Source organism: Mytilus californianus, unplaced genomic scaffold (assembly GCF_021869535.1).
Source record: "Mytilus californianus isolate M0D057914Y unplaced genomic scaffold, xbMytCali1.0.p SCAF_5, whole genome shotgun sequence".
In the NCBI taxonomy this organism is placed as follows: domain Eukaryota; kingdom Metazoa; phylum Mollusca; class Bivalvia; order Mytilida; family Mytilidae; genus Mytilus; species Mytilus californianus.
The window spans coordinates 8,515,667-8,535,306 of record NW_026262701.1 but is presented as its reverse complement, the minus strand read 5'-3'; the positions used below and the strand labels follow the sequence as shown (position 1 = coordinate 8,535,306).

At 31.6% G+C, this 19,640-nt stretch overlaps 1 protein-coding gene across 1 annotated transcript; it reads right to left on the bottom strand.

Moving 5' to 3' along the window:
• Window positions 1-253: 253 nt before the first annotated feature.
• On the bottom strand, window positions 254-18,463 carry LOC127703127 (uncharacterized). The gene is made up of 3 exons (XM_052207569.1): window positions 18,103-18,463; window positions 8,490-8,633; window positions 254-6,581 (listed from the first exon to the last, which is right to left on the bottom strand). The coding sequence occupies exons 1-3, from the start codon at window positions 18,350-18,352 to the stop codon at window positions 6,370-6,372; spliced, it is 606 nt and encodes a 201-aa protein (XP_052063529.1). The 5' UTR covers window positions 18,353-18,463; the 3' UTR covers window positions 254-6,369.
• Between the last annotated feature and the right edge of the window lie 1,177 nt (window positions 18,464-19,640).

The following is a 19,640-nucleotide window of genomic DNA, read 5'->3' as shown; positions in this document are numbered from 1 at the left end:
CATACAGGTATACATCTAACAATATAACCAAAATTTTTCAGTTCATTTCTGTATATTGATATATTCATGTGATGGATTTGGAACCAAGTTTTATTATATGTGAATGTTCTGATTAACACAGCTATAATCTGGTTTTTGAGGTGATGCAATAGTAATGAATAGGAGAAAAAGTTCAATCTTTCAAAAACCGGGTGCAACCACATTGTAGGAATGCAAAATTTATGCTATTACATTAAATGTATAAATACACTAGTTTCTATATAAACTTTATTACAGCTTTTATCATACAACCTACAATATTATATTGTAAAATATTCAAGGTGGTTATAACAGACAATGGATGAAATTCTGTGATTATTTTCTAAAAAATATCAATGAATGCATGAAAAAGATGTTATATAAATGTGAGGATAAAACTATTACTTTAACTCTTTTTTAACTTTTAACTGTTTTTGTGCATAAAACAGAAGTGTATAAAATAATAAGTAATTCAATAATCTTTTTACATCAACATTTTCACTTGAATTTAGAGGAAATAAAACAGTCTTTTTAAATAATGAGTATAAACTGTGTAAAAAAACAATAGAAAAAAAATGATAAGTAAACTGTAAAAAATGCAATAAAAGTCTGACAAATATCTGAATTAAAATTATTTTGATTAGTAGAATTGGTGGTAATAAAAAAATCTGCAATGTATTACGTTTATTTGATCCTACAATAAATAAGTTAGACATGTATTTTGAAACCAAGTCCTACTCAATTTGTATGACGGCAAATATAATTCTCTGAACTATGAGCAGTTGATATGTAAAACATATATGAATGCTACCACAACCATTCAGTCAATGAAGTGAATATTGTACTAAGTATAATTTGTAATAAGAAAAGTTTTCAAAGATTAGGCCACATGGTTGCAAGTGCGAAGAATTTTAAAGTTTCCGGTACAGTTAAAATAAAAACTGTCACAATTAAATAATTTAGACTTTTCTACATAATAGTAATGTGTCAAGAGTATATATAATATTGATAAATAACAACTTATAAAATAATACACCTATAAACTACACTGCTGAACATTTTGAAAATACAGTACAATGTATTTAGAAAAAAAAAATTAATATGTGGAGTTCAATTAAAAGTTTCATTCTATGTATTCTTAATTAATCAGAAGTTAAAAACATGACCTTTTTACATTAGAACTCCAGTACCTTATTCCCATGCAATGCATTTTAATGTCTGCCTTGCATCCTCTATATATCTTACAAATTTTTTTTTTTAAATTATTCAAAACATAAATCTGACAAACTAATATGGAATCTTAAAAGCCACAACCACAACAATCTTCCTTTCTTTTTCAAAATAATTTGGATGTGTCTGGTTTTTTTTTTTAATCTATGAAGAAAACCCTTTTCATTAATAAAATTGTTGAGATTTGAAATCTTTATTTTCAATCCTTACCACAAGACTGTAATTGACTATATAAATTGACTATTGTCAAGATAGAAATCCTCTTGAATACTCTTAATCTTTAAATGCTATGAACAAATACTTACGACACTTTTTTTTTTAGCATTAGTTCTTCTAAAAAAAATTAATAATTGTTGAGTTCCTATTCAATTTTAATAAACTTAAAATAACAATTTAATCACTGTATGACCTTAATTCAAAATATTTGCTTTCTCTGAATAGATGTTATAACTATGTTGTTCAAAAAATAATAATAAGAATATTTTTATTAAATGTACAGATATCAAATATTACAAAACAACCTTAAATGCTATCTGCATGAGTAAAAATAAATTATTTTGACACAAGAAAATAAGGATATATTGAAAATTCTGAGTATTTATATAAAAAAAAGTTCCTGTTTTGGCTTATAGAATTTTTTTCTGTTTAAATGTTTTCTTAACATAACCAGAGGTAAACCAATATACCATTTTACAGAAGACATGTGAATTATGTACAAATTTAAACAACACTTTAATACAAAAATATTAAATTCTTTACACATAGAAGGTGTTTGTTGGAAGTAATAACTATATGATTAGTGCATGAAAAGAAAAAGTGAAATAAAGCCTCATTATATTTTGGCACAAAACTAGAAACAAACCATGAGCACTGAAAATTCTAAAAGGAATGACTAACAATATATTACAATGTGTACATTCAACACAACATGTAGATGCACAGCATGCTATAGTTAACAACAGAAAGATCCAATACTGACAAGATGAATATTCACCTAAGCCTTCTTTTGTAGCCTAACAATCACCCTTTTTATACACAATTCTCCCACATTAAACTACAAAAGAAATAACTTTCCAAGTGTATTAATTTTCACTATATTAAACAAACTATGAATCTAGCTCCCCTGAAAATCTGCACTGATAATAAAAAATATCACAACATTATACAACAAAGTGATAGTAAAATTAAACATCACAATACTATAAAACAAATCAAAAAAAAGATTCCCATGAGCATGTGGTCACAAACAAAACCGTGAAAAATAGATGCAGTAAAGATTCGTGTTTACACTAAATTTGATCTAATGAAGTGATAAATAATTGATGCATGGTGTTAAAATAAAAAATCTTCAGTCTTTATTAGAGAAAAAATCACAAAAATTGACTTTATGCTGAAATGTTCAATCTGACTTGTTCATACAAAAACTGCAATTTTCTGTATGCTTTTTAGGTGGTATCCAGTTTCAATTTAAATTCTTGTCTATCATTTAAAAAAAATACTGACTTCATCCAGCCAATATGAATAAAGGCAACAGTAGTATACCGCTAAAAAAAGACATGAAAAGCTTTACCAAAAGAGGAAGTATTACAGCATAAACCCTTCATGTGTTAACCAATTTTCTTGCAACGGACCAATCAATAGCTTATCAACAGCTTTTGTTAGGTGTTCGAATCAATATTGCTATGATTTAACAGCTTGAAACATCAGATTTACATCAGTTCCCTTTAACAATTAAAGACTTTTATTAGCTGGAAGTTTTTCAAATAGCTCTGATCAAATTAAAACAGAAATGACCACATGCAAGAAAAATAATTATCCCATGAATGTTTTAGACTGTATATAAAAGTATTAGGAATGACAAACACATTTGTATATTGACTACTCTAACTAAAATTTCTTTTATTTCTAATCTGATATCTGACAAAAAAATATTACAAATATAACACAATATATATTGCACTAATCTAACCCTTTTTGTGTATACTGAAAAAATATTCAAAATAAACAGAAATGAAAAAAAAATAAGATTGCTAAAGAGATATGGTCGCCATTCTTATAATTGAAGTAGATTTTAATCTCTCTGACAATATTAAAATCAATTCCTTTAATATGCAAAATGAAACAACAATTTCAATTTTGTTTCACTGTTTTTAGTACATTTTTTTAGAAGGTACTGAATTATTGTATAGGATGAAATAATTATAATTGACATCTATGCCTATTCATACAATATATTCTTTAAACTTTTCTAAAACATTAATAAAATACACTAACAGGTTTGAGTGTCTTTATACATATTCAAAATATAAAAAAGGTAGCTAAACCATATCCCTTTGACAAAAACAGCTTCATAAAAATTTATAACCAATGCATAGAATGTGTGCTAGTTTTTCCTAAAATTAGTGATTAAAATTACCCTAACATGAACATTTTACATAAACAGAACATGTCATGCAAACATAAAAAAATACTATAAACAGACAGGTAAAAAAGTCTTATACTTCAATGTTTATATGTTTAAACTGCTTGAGCAACCTATTTATTTGTTCAGCAGTATTTTTTTCAAAATTTGTTCTACTGTATGACAGTACTAATTTTATACAGCCTTTTTTTTTTAAATAGTTAAAACAAAAATTAGCAAAAATATGATCTTCTTCCTTATTATGCATAACTTCTAAGAAATAATATGTATATTGAAGACACATACAAAAACTCATTTCACGATTCTAAAATAGCAATAATACACTGAAATATGTGTACATCAAACACTACATACACCAGAAACATGTTTAGATTGAAAATTTGTCTTTTAACAAAATCTCAAGTCTGTAAATTCGTTTGGCTGCTATTGGTTTCACTGTAATTTTATAAACTTTCAATGTTTGGGTCCAAACCCTATGCTATCAATAAACTCATTATAGATACCAGTATCAAAAATGTGAATGCCAGACACACGTTTCATCTACAAAAGTCAGTGTCGCTTGAATTAAAAAAAGTTGAAGGGCCAAATAAAGTACAAAACTGAAGAGCATTAACGACCCAATATTCCATAAGGATTAGTTAAATACAGCTAAGCTAATCTATTCCTGGGGTAGAAAATCCTTAGTATTTCGAAAAAATCCGATTTTTATAAACAGTCAATTTAACATTTGCTCTTCAGTACTAGACATACACTTTTCATAAAAATATAAACAAAGTTCAATTATAGTTATCAAATTCAAATGTTAGCCTGCTAATTTTCATCTTTTGAATGTACTTTTTGAAAAAATTGTCTTTGAAATATAATAATTCCAGTAAAAATATTATTTCAGCAACATGTATATAAACATAAACACAAAAATATGAAAATATTTTTCTCAACATATGCACATAAAATAAACTTGCATACACTTGCACTACAAAATAATGACATACAAAATTGTTTATGACTTAAACATGAGTATAATGTAGATTTCCTATTCTACCAACTTATAAAATATCTCAATAAACAAAGTCAAACATTGTTACCTACAAGATTTCAAAATAATAATTCAAAAATAAAGTCTTTCTATTTGGATATAAAAAATAAAAACTCTATATACAAAACTTCAACTTTCATGCAACTGAATATGTTGAAAATGTCTTGGCAAACTTTAGCTTTATGGCTTTCATCTTAACAAATACAATTATGTTTCCTACAACTTTAAACCTAAATATTAATTTCTTCCCAATACTGTAAATTCAGAAATTATTGTGAGGTATTTATTAATGCGAAAATTTGCTACTTGGTGATTATCCCAATCATAAGAACTCACATTTTGATATCTGATACATATATCTGTATGCAGATTTTCCTGAAATCGCATTTTTGTCTTTTCTTAAAAAAATCGCAATAATAAAAATAATTTAAGAACTTACAGTATATCAATATCTGTTGTAAGGAAGACGGTCTACGGCAATCTGGGATGATATGATAGGTTGGCTACAGATACTAAAAGGCGATAGACAATATCTGTTGTAAGGAAGACGGTCTATGGCAATCTGGGATGATATGATAGGTTGGCTACAGATACTAAAAGGCGATAGACAGAAGATTGTAAAAAGAGGAAAAATAGTCAACTTTGTTCAATTAATTTGAAGAAAAAATAAGATGGATTTATGTATATGTATGAGACAAATAATTCAAAAATCAATGTTTTCTACGAGAATTAAAATATCAGTACCAAGTCACCTATTTAATTCCTGATTTTTTTCAATTCTTTATCATGCTCGTCTTTGACTTTATAATGTTGCAAAAGTCTTCAGAATATCTTGTATAATGACTTGGTACAGATAATCTTGAATGAATGAACATTATCAGACAGTCTGTTAACAAAATCCATTACACAATAAGAAATGAGAATTGATAAAGTCTTCAAGATAAAGCAACAAAACAAGGAAATTATAAGAAGAAAGCTGATAAAATAAATAAACAACTCAATCACCAGATTTTAATGAATGATTTTTTGAGGTATGTGTGGTATACACCAATGAAGCACAAAGGCAACCCAACTATTAAATAATCCAGAAAACCAAAGGTCAACAAATGGTCAATATTTTATTTAAATGGGAAATCTTACCAATAAAATCAGTGTTTTACTTGAAGGTAATAATGTTTGACTTGACTTAAGTACAATATAGATCACAACTCTTAAACAACAGACACTTACACTTGTGTCATATATAATATAGTAATACCTTAGTAAATGAAGGTATAAAAAATACCTCTTCTAAAATATTCAAATAGCTAACGAAATCTTTGAAATTATTCCAGGCAGCACTCCTAGTAAAAGTTTTGTAAAAAACAATACCTAGATTAATGAATGGAAAATACTTAAATTTAGTAAAAAATGATTTTTGCAATATGTTTACATGTCATGATTCTGCAACTTTTTAATGCAAGCCAAATATTAGTTACAACTGAATTTAATGTTTGCTTCAAGGTTATTATATAAAAGCACCACCTTTTTCTTGAAAGATCTAAAAGACAGAGGCATAATAACATGAGAATTGTTAGACCTACTGCGTTTGCCATTAAAGAATTGCTGCTGAAATGTAGTCATGACGACCTGTTTTCAATATAAATTAATATAAATTCTAAGTTTAGCATTCATCATAATTCCTGCTTGCATGTCCAACACAATAATATATAACACTAGACAATAGAGCAAACACACCTGCTCCAACAGCTACCCAGAATCCCCAGCCGTAGATTAACTGGTTCCCTGTTGAACTTTCTTTGGTCAGAACTTCAGCTTCATGATCGAGGTATGCTTTAGCACCAAACACACAAACCGACACAGCAATCAACAAAACTGAAATAAGTATCATATCTTCATATTTGAAGCTTGCCATAGAAATGAAAACACTTCATTTCATATTTATAGTAACTATATAAGTAAAGAACAAGATGAACTATATAATGGATCTACACAATGTACAATGGTGTAATGATCCTGTATCACTCACATCATATAGATGTTTAATGCAGTCTGACTAAAGCCAGATGATTTTATTGGTTGCTGTCTGTAATATTTGTGTTTCGTCATAAATCTGTCCTTTGTTTTTTTCATTTGCAAGGTTCACATTTCCTCATTTCAGGGCTTTTATGGCTGACTATAAGGTATGGGTTTTGCTCATTGTTGAAGGTTGTACATTGACCTATAAATGCTGAAATACACAGAGATATGTCTCGCCTATCCGCATAAAATTCAGAAAAGGACAATCTGATGGACAGCAACATTGCTCATTAATTCAGTCTCTGAACTATTGTCTAGTGGGCAGGGCCTGAAAATGGTCGATAAACTGAGATGTACAGACAGTAATGTAACTTTATAGAAAAATATCTTTGTTTATTGTAAGTAGTTCTGATCAATATAACTTAAGCAGAAAAACTGAACATTGAAAATTGGAAATTAATTCAAAGTCACTGGACCATGCCCTAGGGGGCAGGGCCTCAAAATAGTTATCAAACTGTTGTTCAGGGTTATATCTGGTCTATATACCAGCTTTGATAATTGTTTGGTATTACTATAAATTTTCACTTCTTTGTACTATGAACATCAAAATTATTTATTTTGTAAAAATATTTCCTTTCTCCATTTGAACTGTACATGTATATCTAACAACAAAATTATTTTCATTTACCTGTGTTTGAAGTAATTGCAAATGGCTGATATTTTTGTTCAAGCATATTGTTTTTCTTATGTGTATGTTCACTAGTGTTAATATGTCTTTTGCTTGAGTTAAGCCATTTCAATTGATATTTTATAGCGTGTCTTTCTATGTTGTGAAGTTACACTATTGTTTCAGATAAGGGTGAAGGTTTGGTACCATTAAAACGTTAAAAACCCGCTGCAATTGTTTGCACCTGTCCTAAGTCAGGAATCTGATGTTCAGTAGTTGTCGTTTGTTGGTGTGGTTCATACGTGTTTCTCGTTTTTTATATACATGTAGATTAGACTGTTGTTTTCCCGTTTGAATGGTTTTACACTTGTAATTTTTGGGGCCCTTTATGAGGGGCCTGATGGGGGGGTCTCATCATGATTCACGAGTTGATTTTTTTGTCAATCATGATTCACAGAAAATAAATTTCCATGATCACGGATCACAAAAATATAAAAAAGAGTAATAAATCTGTAGAAAAACGGATCACGATAGCGAAAATGCGCCGATCACGAAGAACGAAAATAACCCATCAGGCCCCTCCTTTATAGCTTGCAGTTCGGTGTGAGACAAGGCTCTGTGTTCTTTGACCTATAATGGTTTACTTTTATAAATTTTGACTTGGATGGAGAGTTGTCTCATTGGCACTTATACCACATCTTCTTATATCTATATGATATGTACTGATAGTAATGCAACTTTACACAAAATATCATTGATCTATCACATGTAGTTCTACTAAAGCTGACTTAAGCAGAAAAACTGAATACTGAAAATTGCTAATTAATTCAAAGTCACTTGACCATGTCCTAAGGGCAGGGCCTCAAAATAGTCATCAAACTAATATGAACTGATAGTAATGCAACTTCATACAAAATATCATTGATCTATCACAAGTAGTTTCTATCAAACTAACTTAAGCAGAAAACTTAACAATTGTTGACGCTGGAGCTGTTGTCGCCAGAAAAGCAATCCCTATGTCTCGCTTACGCAACTTTCGTCAAAGGCGAGACAATAAAAACGGACATTCAGCCCACACTGACAATACAACAACTTACAAGTGAGGTTAGCAAAAGCTCCAGCAGCCTGATGGGCATTGCATCCTTTACAGACATTACACAATGACAACAGACCAATCAATAGAGCCAGCATGGAAGAAGCAACAGCACAGGACATCAATCCTTGTACAGCTTTAAACCAGTCTGAAATAAACAAATTATCAAATGTACATTATTTCAGTCTGTTGCATAAATACTAATTATTTCACCTAATACAATAATCTCAATCAACATGCAGTACAATAGGACTGTTACAGTTTGCATAAATCACATGTACAGCTATAAACCAGAAGCACATGTACTGTTTAATGAATATTATCTATACTTGTATCTATAAACAATCACATACATGAAGCCCCCCAGCACAGCTAGCAGGATTTGGGCTTTCATGATAGAAATTATACAAAATGAACCATTCATATTCACAAGTCAGGAATATGACAGTTGTTTTCCATTCGTTTGATGTGTTTGAGCTTTTGATTTTGCCATTTGATAAGGGACTTTCCATTTTGAATTTTCCTTAGAGTTCAGTATTTTTGTTATTTTACTTTTTATTCACAAGAAAAACAAAATCACTTATTTTTCCACAAAGATCTCACTGGGAGTGTTGGTATGGTTGATTCTTTTTTTTTTTATAGTAAATATATGATGCAAAACAAGCATGGAAATATATGGTAGAGTATTGACAAAATGATTGAAGATATTATCTAAATATTTCTGTTATTTTTGAGAAAATAAGATTTTTAATTCATATTTAAACACCAGGGAAATTTATTTATATGTGCATCTGCCAGTCCATTGGCTGTAAAGCATTTAATGGTAAAAAATGCAATAACTTTATGCCAGCTTACACCAGTGTAACAATAATTTGCCATAGTAAACACTTTTACAAGTGTGAATTTAAAAATACATTGATTTTACTGCCATTTGATAGTCAGAACAAACCATAAATCTGGATTTATTCGTAATTGATAATCAACATGAAATTTTAAGTTAACATTGATTCTTTTCTTAAAGTTGAAAGTAACATTATAGCTTACTGAGAAATTTGCAATTCTAGGTCGTTATAACCACTTCAATTAACTTAAATCAATTGAAAATGCCTTCACAATAACAGACACAAAATTTAACATAGTTCATTTTGTAAAATGGCTGACACAGGTTCATTTATGAAGAGATTTCTGCTATAAACTTGATCGTTTGAAAAATGAACACTACGTTCAAGTTCAATCATGTCAATCCTCAATATTCATTTTTACAAGATTTCAAGACTTTGAATTGCATTTAAAGCACAGATTGTGACTATTTAGTGATAAGTGACTTCGATGAAATAGTGACGGGACTATCAGTGCTTACTTTTATATGATAGTCGTCAGGCTTTGAATAGAACATCAGCTTCTCCAGTGCTAGCTATAACATATCCATGTAATTTATTCATTCTTGAAACATAATTGATCAATTTTCTATTATAATGGATAATCTGAACTTCACTAGTAATCTGTACTGGAGGTTCACCATAGAGAGAAAATCAAGGGTGGAGGAGAGATGTCAACAAAGTATAGATAATATGTCACATTGGTATCACAATGAGTTACTCATTGACTCAAACGTCAACAAAGTATAGATAACATGTCACATTGGTATCACAATGAGTTACTCATTGACTCAAACGTCAACAAAGTATAGATGATATGTCACATTGGTATCACAATTAGTTACTCATTGACTCAAACGTCAACAAAGTATAGATGATATGTCACATTGGTATCACAATTACTTACTCATTGACTCAAACGTCAACAAAGTAAAGATGATATGTCACATTGGTATCACAATCAGTTACTCATTAACTCAAACGTCAACAAAGTATAGATGATATGTCACATTGGTATCACAATGAGTTACTCACTGACTCAAACGTCAACAAAGTATAGATAACATGTCACTTTGGTATCACAATCAGTTACTCATTGACTCAAACGTCAACAAAGTATAGATGATATGTCACATTGGTATCACAAGGAGTTACTCATTGACTCAAACGTCAACAAAGTATAGATGACATGTCACATTGGTATCACAATCAGTTACTCATTCACTCAAACGTCAACAAAGTATAGATGACATGTCACATTGGTATCACAAGGAGTTACTCATTCACTCAAACGTCAACAAAGTACAGATGACATGTCACATTGGTATCACAAGGAGTTACTCATTCACTCAAACGTCAACAAAGTACAGATGACATGTCACATTGGTATCACAAGGAGTTACTCATTCACTCAAACGTCAACAAAGTACAGATGACATGTCACATTGGTATCACAAGGAGTTACTCATTCACTCAAACGTCAACAAAGTATAGATGACATGTCACATTGGTATCACAAGGAGTTACTCATTGACTCAAACGTCAACAAAGTATAGATGACATGTCCCATGGGTATCACAAGGAGTTACTCATTGACTCAAACGTCAACAAAGTATAGAATACATGTCCCATGGGTATCACAATGAGTTACTCATTGACTCAAACGTCAACAAAGTATAGATGACATGTCCCATGGGTATCACAATGAGTTACTCATTGACTCAAACGTCAACAAAGTATAGATGACATGTCCCATGGGTATCACAATGAGTTACTCATTGACTCAAACGTCAACAAAGTATAGATGACATGTCCCATGGGTATCACAAGGAGTTACTCATTGACTCAAACGTCAACAAAGTATAGATGACATGTCCCATGGGTATCACAATGAGTTACTCATTGACTCAAACGTCAACAAAGTATAGATGACATGTCCCATGGGTATCACAATGAGTTACTCATTGACTCAAACGTCAACAAAGTATAGATGACATGTCCCATGGGTATCACAATGAGTTACTCATTGACTCAAACGTCAGCAAAGTATAGATGACATGTCCCATGGGTATCACAATGAGTTACTCATTGACTCAAACGTCAACAAAGTATAGATGACATGTCCCATGGGTATCACAATGAGTTACTCATTGACTCAAACGTCAGCAAAGTATAGATGACATGTCCCATGGGTATCACAATGAGTTACTCATTGACTCAAACGTCAACAAAGTATAGATGACATGTCCCATGGGTATCACAATGAGTTACTCATTGACTCAAACGTCAACAAAGTATAGATGACATGTCCCATGGGTATCACAATGAGTTACTCATTGACTCAAACGTCAACAAAGTATAGATGATATGTCCCATGGGTATCACAATGAGTTACTCATTGACTCAAACGTCAACAAAGTAAAGATGATATGTCCCATGGGTATCACAATATGTTACTCATGGACTCAAACGTCAACAAAGTATAGATGACATGTCCCATGGGTATCACAATGAGTTACTCATTGACTCAAACGTCAACAAAGTAAAGATGATATGTCCCATGGGTATCACAATATGTTACTCATGGACTCAAACGTCAACAAAGTATAGATGACATGTCCCATGGGTATCACAATATGTTACTAATGGACTCAAACGTCAACAAAGTAAAGATGACATGTCACATTGGTATCACAATGAGTTACTCATTGACTCAAACGTCAACAAAGTATAGATGACATGTCACATGGGTATCACAATGAGTTACTCATTGACTCAAACGTCAACAAAGTATAGATGACATGTCACATGGGTATCACAATGAGTTACTCATTGACTCAAACGTCAACAAAGTATAGATGACATGTCACATGGGTATCACAATGAGTTACTCATTGACTCAAACGTCAACAAAGTATAGATGACATGTCACATGGGTATCACAATGAGTTACTCATTGACTCAAACGTCAACAAAGTATAGATGACATGTCACATTGGTATCACAATCAGTTACTCATTGACTCAAACGTCAACAAAGTAAAGATGACATGTCACATTGGTATCACAATCAGTTACTCATTGACTCAAACGTCAACAAAGTAAAGATGATATGTCACATTGGTATCACAATCAGTTACTCATTGACTCAAACGTCAACAAAGTATAGATGATATGTCACATTGGTATCACAATCAGTTACTCATTGACTCAAACGTCAACAAAGTATAGATGATATGTCACATTGGTATCACAATCAGTTACTCATTGACTCAAACGTCAACAAAGTAAAGATGATATGTCACATTGGTATCACAATGAGTTACTCATTAACTCAAACGTCAACAAAGTATAGATGATATGTCACATTGGTATCACAATGAGTTACTCACTGACTCAAACGTCAACAAAGTATAGATAACATGTCACATTGGTATCACAATTAGTTACTCATTCACTTACTCACTGACTCAAACGTCAACAAAGTATAGATAATATGTCACATTGGTATCACAATCAGTTACTCATTGACTCAAACGTCAACAAAGTATAGATAACATGTCACATTGGTATCACAATTAGTTACTCATTCACTTACTCACTGACTCAAACGTCAACAAAGTATAGATAATATGTCACATTGGTATCACAATCAGTTACTCATTGACTCAAACGTCAACAAAGTATAGATAATATGTCACACTGGTATCACAATTAGTTACTCATTGACTCAAACTTGTCACTCATTTGTTGCTAATTTTGTGCTTTATGAGATGATGCCTCATGGACACTACCCCCGCTAAAAACCACATGGTTGTCAACAATAATAAATACACAAATTTTGACATGAGATCATGGATTTGAGTGCTAAATTACTTCTTTTATTCCTTGTAATTTAATTTGTAAATAGGTATTCAATTTAAAACACATTCAAGCATTTATTATGTATATATCAAATACATTGTAAATTGCAATCAAATAATAAAAATGAATTTTTTATTTGACGAAACTATGTTGTTGGATGGTTGATTGTTCAACCATGCATGATAAGCAACGTAAATAAAGCAATCAGCTGTCAATGTAATCCCTGAAGGCACTGTTCACACATTTAACACTTCACATTTCTAAATAGCCACTGACATGATAATTGGGTTAGGGGTATCTGGTATTTTACTGGGCATAGGATGTTTTTGTGCATTTTTACCTTTAACATGAAGAGACATTTACCTTCCAAACACTATATCAAGTATATGGACATTTACACTTTAAAAACCTATACAAAATTGACCAGACATTTGAGCTTTTTACCTACAATAGTTTACCTGTAACATGTGTAAATGGAATTGCAACTTTTACATTACAACAAATCTAAAGTGCTTGTGGCAAGAATGTTTGTTGAAGAATTTTTATGAATGGAAAATCCAAATTTTGACCTTTAACATGTTTAACTTAAGCAACTTCATGTGATTCTTGGATTTAAAAACATGAAAAATGGGAACTATATTCCTCTTATGTTCACTCTATTGTCTGGAAAATATAAAGAACTTTACCATCAAGGTTGGGTGGTCCCGGTATTTACTAGTAGTATTTACCTACTTGTATCTATATATTACCCTGCTCAATACTCCTCAAGTGGTCAATACTTGCAAATACTAGTCAATTGAAATTTTAATGATTCTCTTCACAGATTCAAGTTCATTTGTAAAACATTGGTTGATGTTGGGAAGTTATTCTAAAGATTTAAGACTCACAAAAAAGTGTCTTCAAAAAATTATTAGTGGACTAAGTTGTTAAACTAGTGTATCACTAGCCCGTCAACACTGAGGTTGTTAGTTCGAATCCTGCGTGTAGTAGGTGCATTCGACTCCAATCTTAATTGACTAGGATTGTCAGTTTCCAACCGAATGTCGTTGGTTCTCTACACCAACAAAAAACAGACTGTAACGGAATAGTGCTATAAGTGTTGTTAAACATCAATCAATCATTCAAGCAAACATAATTTTTAGAACTTTTTTCCTGTTAATATGTCAACATTTATTAGTGGTCAGGCTTTATAGTAATTAAACTTTTGAAACCTGTTAACCCCTTGGAAACATCCTGATAGAATAGTCACCTGTAATTTTATTTACCTGGAAAAATCAAACCTTTTCATGAAAAAAATATCTTGATTTATACTTGTTGAAATAATTGATATAGCAATTTTATACATTCCTCAAGAATGATCTAAACCTGTTACATGAAAGGACATTTGCACTTTAAACTTTGATACACCTATACAAAATTGACTGGACATTTGCACTTTTTACCTACATGTAGTATAAAAGTGTAACTGTAAACTTTATTTGGTGATGTACGGCGGGCAATTGCCAAAAAGTGTCTGTTCAATAATCATATCTTGAAAAAGCTTTGAAGAAATATTTTTAAATTTAGATATGTTGTTTCCTGTGACTAAATGAAGGTCAAGTTCAATTTTTATCGTTGTTGAGTTGTAGACCTTTAAGAAGCAAAAAGTTATACTTAGAGCGCTGTCCGTGCAATTACTTGAATACGCTTTGAGGAAATCTTTTCAAATTTACATATGTTGTTTCCTGTGACTAAATGAAGGTCAAGTTCAATTTTTATCGTTGTTGAGTTGTAGACCTTAGGAAGCAGAAAGTGATACTAAGATTGATTTTAGCCTTTCCATTTCTGAACCCTACAAAAATTCATTTATTTTTTTTTCTTGATCCTTTTTTGGGGGTCCAGATTTGCAAATATCATTTTCATGCAGGAAAATCTGGTTTGCTGTCAATCTAACAGCCTCTTGTTTTGACATATATTGATGAAATATTTAAATTTAGCAGCTGTATACAATTCATGGATTCAAAACTTTATTCCTCATGTTATTTTTTTTGTCTGGAAAGTCAGAGGAATTTTTCTTTGGAAAATGTCTGTACAAAGTTGACAATATAACAGTGGTTTATATCATTTGTTCAGTTTGATTGATCAAGTCTCATGTTTGATTTTGTCAGTTTATGTTGACTTCTCCCTTTTTGAATTTACCTTGGAGTTCAGTATTTTTTTTAACTTTTTTCCATCTTCAAATCATTGTTTGTCTAAGCCTTTTTGAATTAGAGAAGACCTTAACTTGATTTTTAAACAGTGGCTGTTCATGTTGACATTAAAGAAAGAGCGAAATGTTATGTTGATAAAGCACAAATGTCCTGTAGAAAATAGGTCTTCAACACAAAGTAGCACAATAAAATATTAAATTTTTACAGAATTCTAGATTTGAATAAAATTTAAAGAAAGAATATGATAATCATATACATACACCTATAATGGTTTACTTTTATAAATTTTGACTTGGATGGAGAGTTGTCTCATTGGCACTCATACCACATCTTCTTATATCTATTTTAACTTTCATACATTATTTTTATACTCATATTCACCTTAACATCTGTTTTTAACTGTATTTTGTTTTATTCTTTTAATTGTGAAAAGGGAGAACTGATTTGCCAATCTTTTTATTCCCCATTTGGATATACAATGATATATGAGATACATCTAAAAGTTAGTGATTAGAAGAACCAGATGAAGGATGAATGTATGGGGTGGTTTAAAGACTGAGACCACATTCAATATAAATTATCCTGCAACACCAAATAAATACTTCATATTTTGAAATTTAGCTTTAACAGGTAGAAACAGCAATGTTTACCGATTTGACCTATTTTTTTTATAACTTTTGACTTGATTATGACCGGCCCAAAACAGTAAAAATATTTGCCAGTCCACATTTGGTCTGACACATAAACATCATTTGCCAGACCCTCTAAAATTTGACCCCTAGGTCCGACAGAACGGAAGATTATCTGCATCTCTGCAAATATACCTAAGAATTTTAATTGTCAGATGTGACTTTGACTATTTTTTGTATGATTTTGAACATTTTTTTATGTTTAATGGTAAGTCTATGGACCTGTTACATGGTTACACACCTCCATGCTTCAATAGAGAAATTAAGTGTATACAGAAATGTAAAGATTGATTTTTGTCTTGAGAATTATTTAGGCTACATTAATAATGTTCACATTCTTCAGGGATCTCCATGGATGAAAGTTTAACGATGGAGGAACTTTCACCATGACAAAACCCTGTGTCTACTGTGTGGCGTGATCGAAAGTTTTCATTCCTCCATTTCCATGTAAGGAATGGTGAACAGACTGATATATTGCTTATTAATATTATATTTATTTCATTATAGAATAACCAACATTTTCATTAATTGTCATTTGTAACAATTCCAATGCCAAGTCTGCATGGCTACCCCTTATCAGAGAATGACCACAAGCTGTCCTTAAGAATCCAAGGTTCTTGCTAATTTAGTAATAGTTAAGGGCTTAACAATCGGGAAGTTCTTTTTTCACTGTCAAATTCAGAAGTCATGAACCGGACGATTTGCAGCATCAACAAGAAGAAATTTCGTACTCATTTTGTAAAACGTTGCAGAAAGACTTGGAGGGCAAACGTTTACATCTTAAAAGGTTTTAATGACTTTAAATTGCAAATTTCATAGTTACACATGTATATACTATGCAACATGCATCTTTCCATTCTGAATGTAAAACCGGATGTATCAATTTGATTATAAACTTCAAAATGAATTCAGAATTACGATACGAAATTTCTACAGATTATCAAGTTGCAGTTAATATTCATGTATTTACTTTTAAACTTGTAAAGTGATTCAATATTATTGATAATTGCTGTACTCATGCTTTTTGGCATAACATAATGTTCTGTTTTACGCCTTATTTTGTTCTCGTTTAAAAGGGGGAATGCTGATTGCGTTAGTCAATATAAAAGCATGTTTTCGACTTATTAAACCTTTTTTATTTGTCACTGGATTTAAAATTTATTTTTTAGGTCTAATTTGTCATTAGCATTTGCTGAAACGTAATCAAATAATGCAATCAATCATCTATCTTGATCAAGTGATCTCCTGTCAGGAGGGTCGATCTACCTGTACAAGTGATTAGGGAGCTACCATTTGATTTTTATGGCAGGGTAGGATGAAAAATTTTGTCCTTTTTGTTTTTTTAGTTGTAATCTCTGTCCTGCCTTTTATTTTTCACTCTGTTAGGCCCTGCCTTTTTTTTTAAATAGTTTATCCTGACTTTTTTACATAAATTGTCATATTATTATTCAGGTTATTGTATTGTTCTCTGCTATCAGTCTTTTGTCACATTGTGTATATATTATGTACTGCCATAGCATGTTCTGTATGCTTTTGCAAATAAATATTCATTCATTCAATATAACATTGTGATCCATGTTCATGGTGGTACTCATCCTGAATATGCCTGAAATATTTGACACACATCATTCACTAAGTCTATTCTCGAGCTGTTTTTTATTAATTAGTTACACCGGTTGACCTGATGTCAATCAGCATAAACTACATCATCCAACAATCAGTTCTTACTGTGACTTAATAACAAAAGCATCGTGACATTGGCAATTTACGGGAAAGTGCACAAATTTGATAGTCGTCTATTGAACAAACTACATGTACATGCAGCATTTTTTTCAAAGATCATATATTCAAATCTTAAAACTGCCATAAATATACTATCTTTCTATTTGACCTACTATGTTACCAGGGAGACAAAATTAATATTTGGGTGGGGAATAACAAACAAAACCACGCCCACGTTAACAATGAACAACATCAAGACCGGGAATTTTTTTATACCTGGGAGATCTTTTTCAATTCGGAAATTATCTGAAAAGAACCAGTTGCAATTATCTAGTATCCCAGATGTAGCAGGTCCTCCTAGACAACTGATCCATAGACCGCAATCACAGTTTGTTGCTGAACACTGACATAAGGTGTCTTGTTTGTTGACAAAATGTAACCAGTTTGGCATTGCAAAACACACAATCGTAGCCACAGTCGTGATTAACACAAGTAAAACTGCTGTAACAACTAAACAAGAAGCCATTTCTATCGTCTGTTGATCTGTAACTAACAAACTATTGTGTATTTGTCAATTTTGTGTAAGACAGTTTTTCTTTCCTTTATATTTCTTCTGCTTCGGTGCTTTTGTACACTTCCGGTGTCTTTTAAGGCATTTCCGGTTATAGTCTCTTTCAACTTTCGTTGAATTTGAACTATGAATTTGAACTATTTCCGTAGCTCTCCGAACTTTACCGAAACACTTCAAGATGTAGATGAAATGTGTATGCAATATATGGGGAAGCCCTTTTTCAACGGATTTTTACAGTTTGTTCTTATGTTGTACTATACACCTTATCGCTATTTATCCGCCATTACTGGACATCACACAAGTTCCCGTAAAATTTTGACGTCATAATAGAAAATATCTGACGCCACAATGGAAAAGTGATTGTTGTATGACGTCAAAAGTTCGAGCGGGACTGATTCTCGGGTCAAGCGGGATTAGCGATAAGGTGTATTACACCTCTGTCCAAGGTTAGGGGAGGGTTTTGCGCCAACAAACTCATGAGTTTAAACTCGCCACATTCTGTATGTGCCGGGTCCAAGTCAGGCCTCGGAGCCTGTAATTCAGTTGTTGTCGTTTGTTGCTGTATATCATATTTGTTTTTCGTTTATTATTTTGTACATATATCAGGCTGTTAGTTTTCTCGTTTGAATTGTTTTACATTTGTCATTTAGGGGCCTTTTATAGCTGACTACGCGGTATGGGTTTTACTCATTGTTGGAGGCCGTGTGGACGGTGACCTATAGCTATAGTTGTTAATTTCTGTATCGTTTGGTCTCTTGTGGAGAGTTGTCTCATTGGCAACCATCTTCTTATTTTTGTCTCATTGGCACTCATACCACATCTTCTTATATCTATTCGAAAACTTATTTGCACTTATTTAACATGCTTTATGTTTTTGCTTTTATCCGTATACGACCTTGGCCATGATTACAATTACTGTAGTTTACATGTGGAATAGCAGTGACACTGGGAACTCGTACCCATGTTTGGGGTAGAATAGTAGATTGTCCAACTGGACTGCTCACTAAATCACCGGCACTTCTTGTCTCTGGATATTTCTTTTACTTACAGGTCTATATAAGGTACATAGGTAAAAAAAAATCAGAGACAAAAAACTAATCTCAAGTGTGTATCAATTATCCAGAGATCCGGAGAACTTTGTCGAAGCTAAAACGCTAGCTGTAACTAGTTGGCTTCCTCCGCCAATAAAACTGACTGACCGCCATTAAATAACCAAGAGTGAAGAAAGTGGCGTAAAACACCA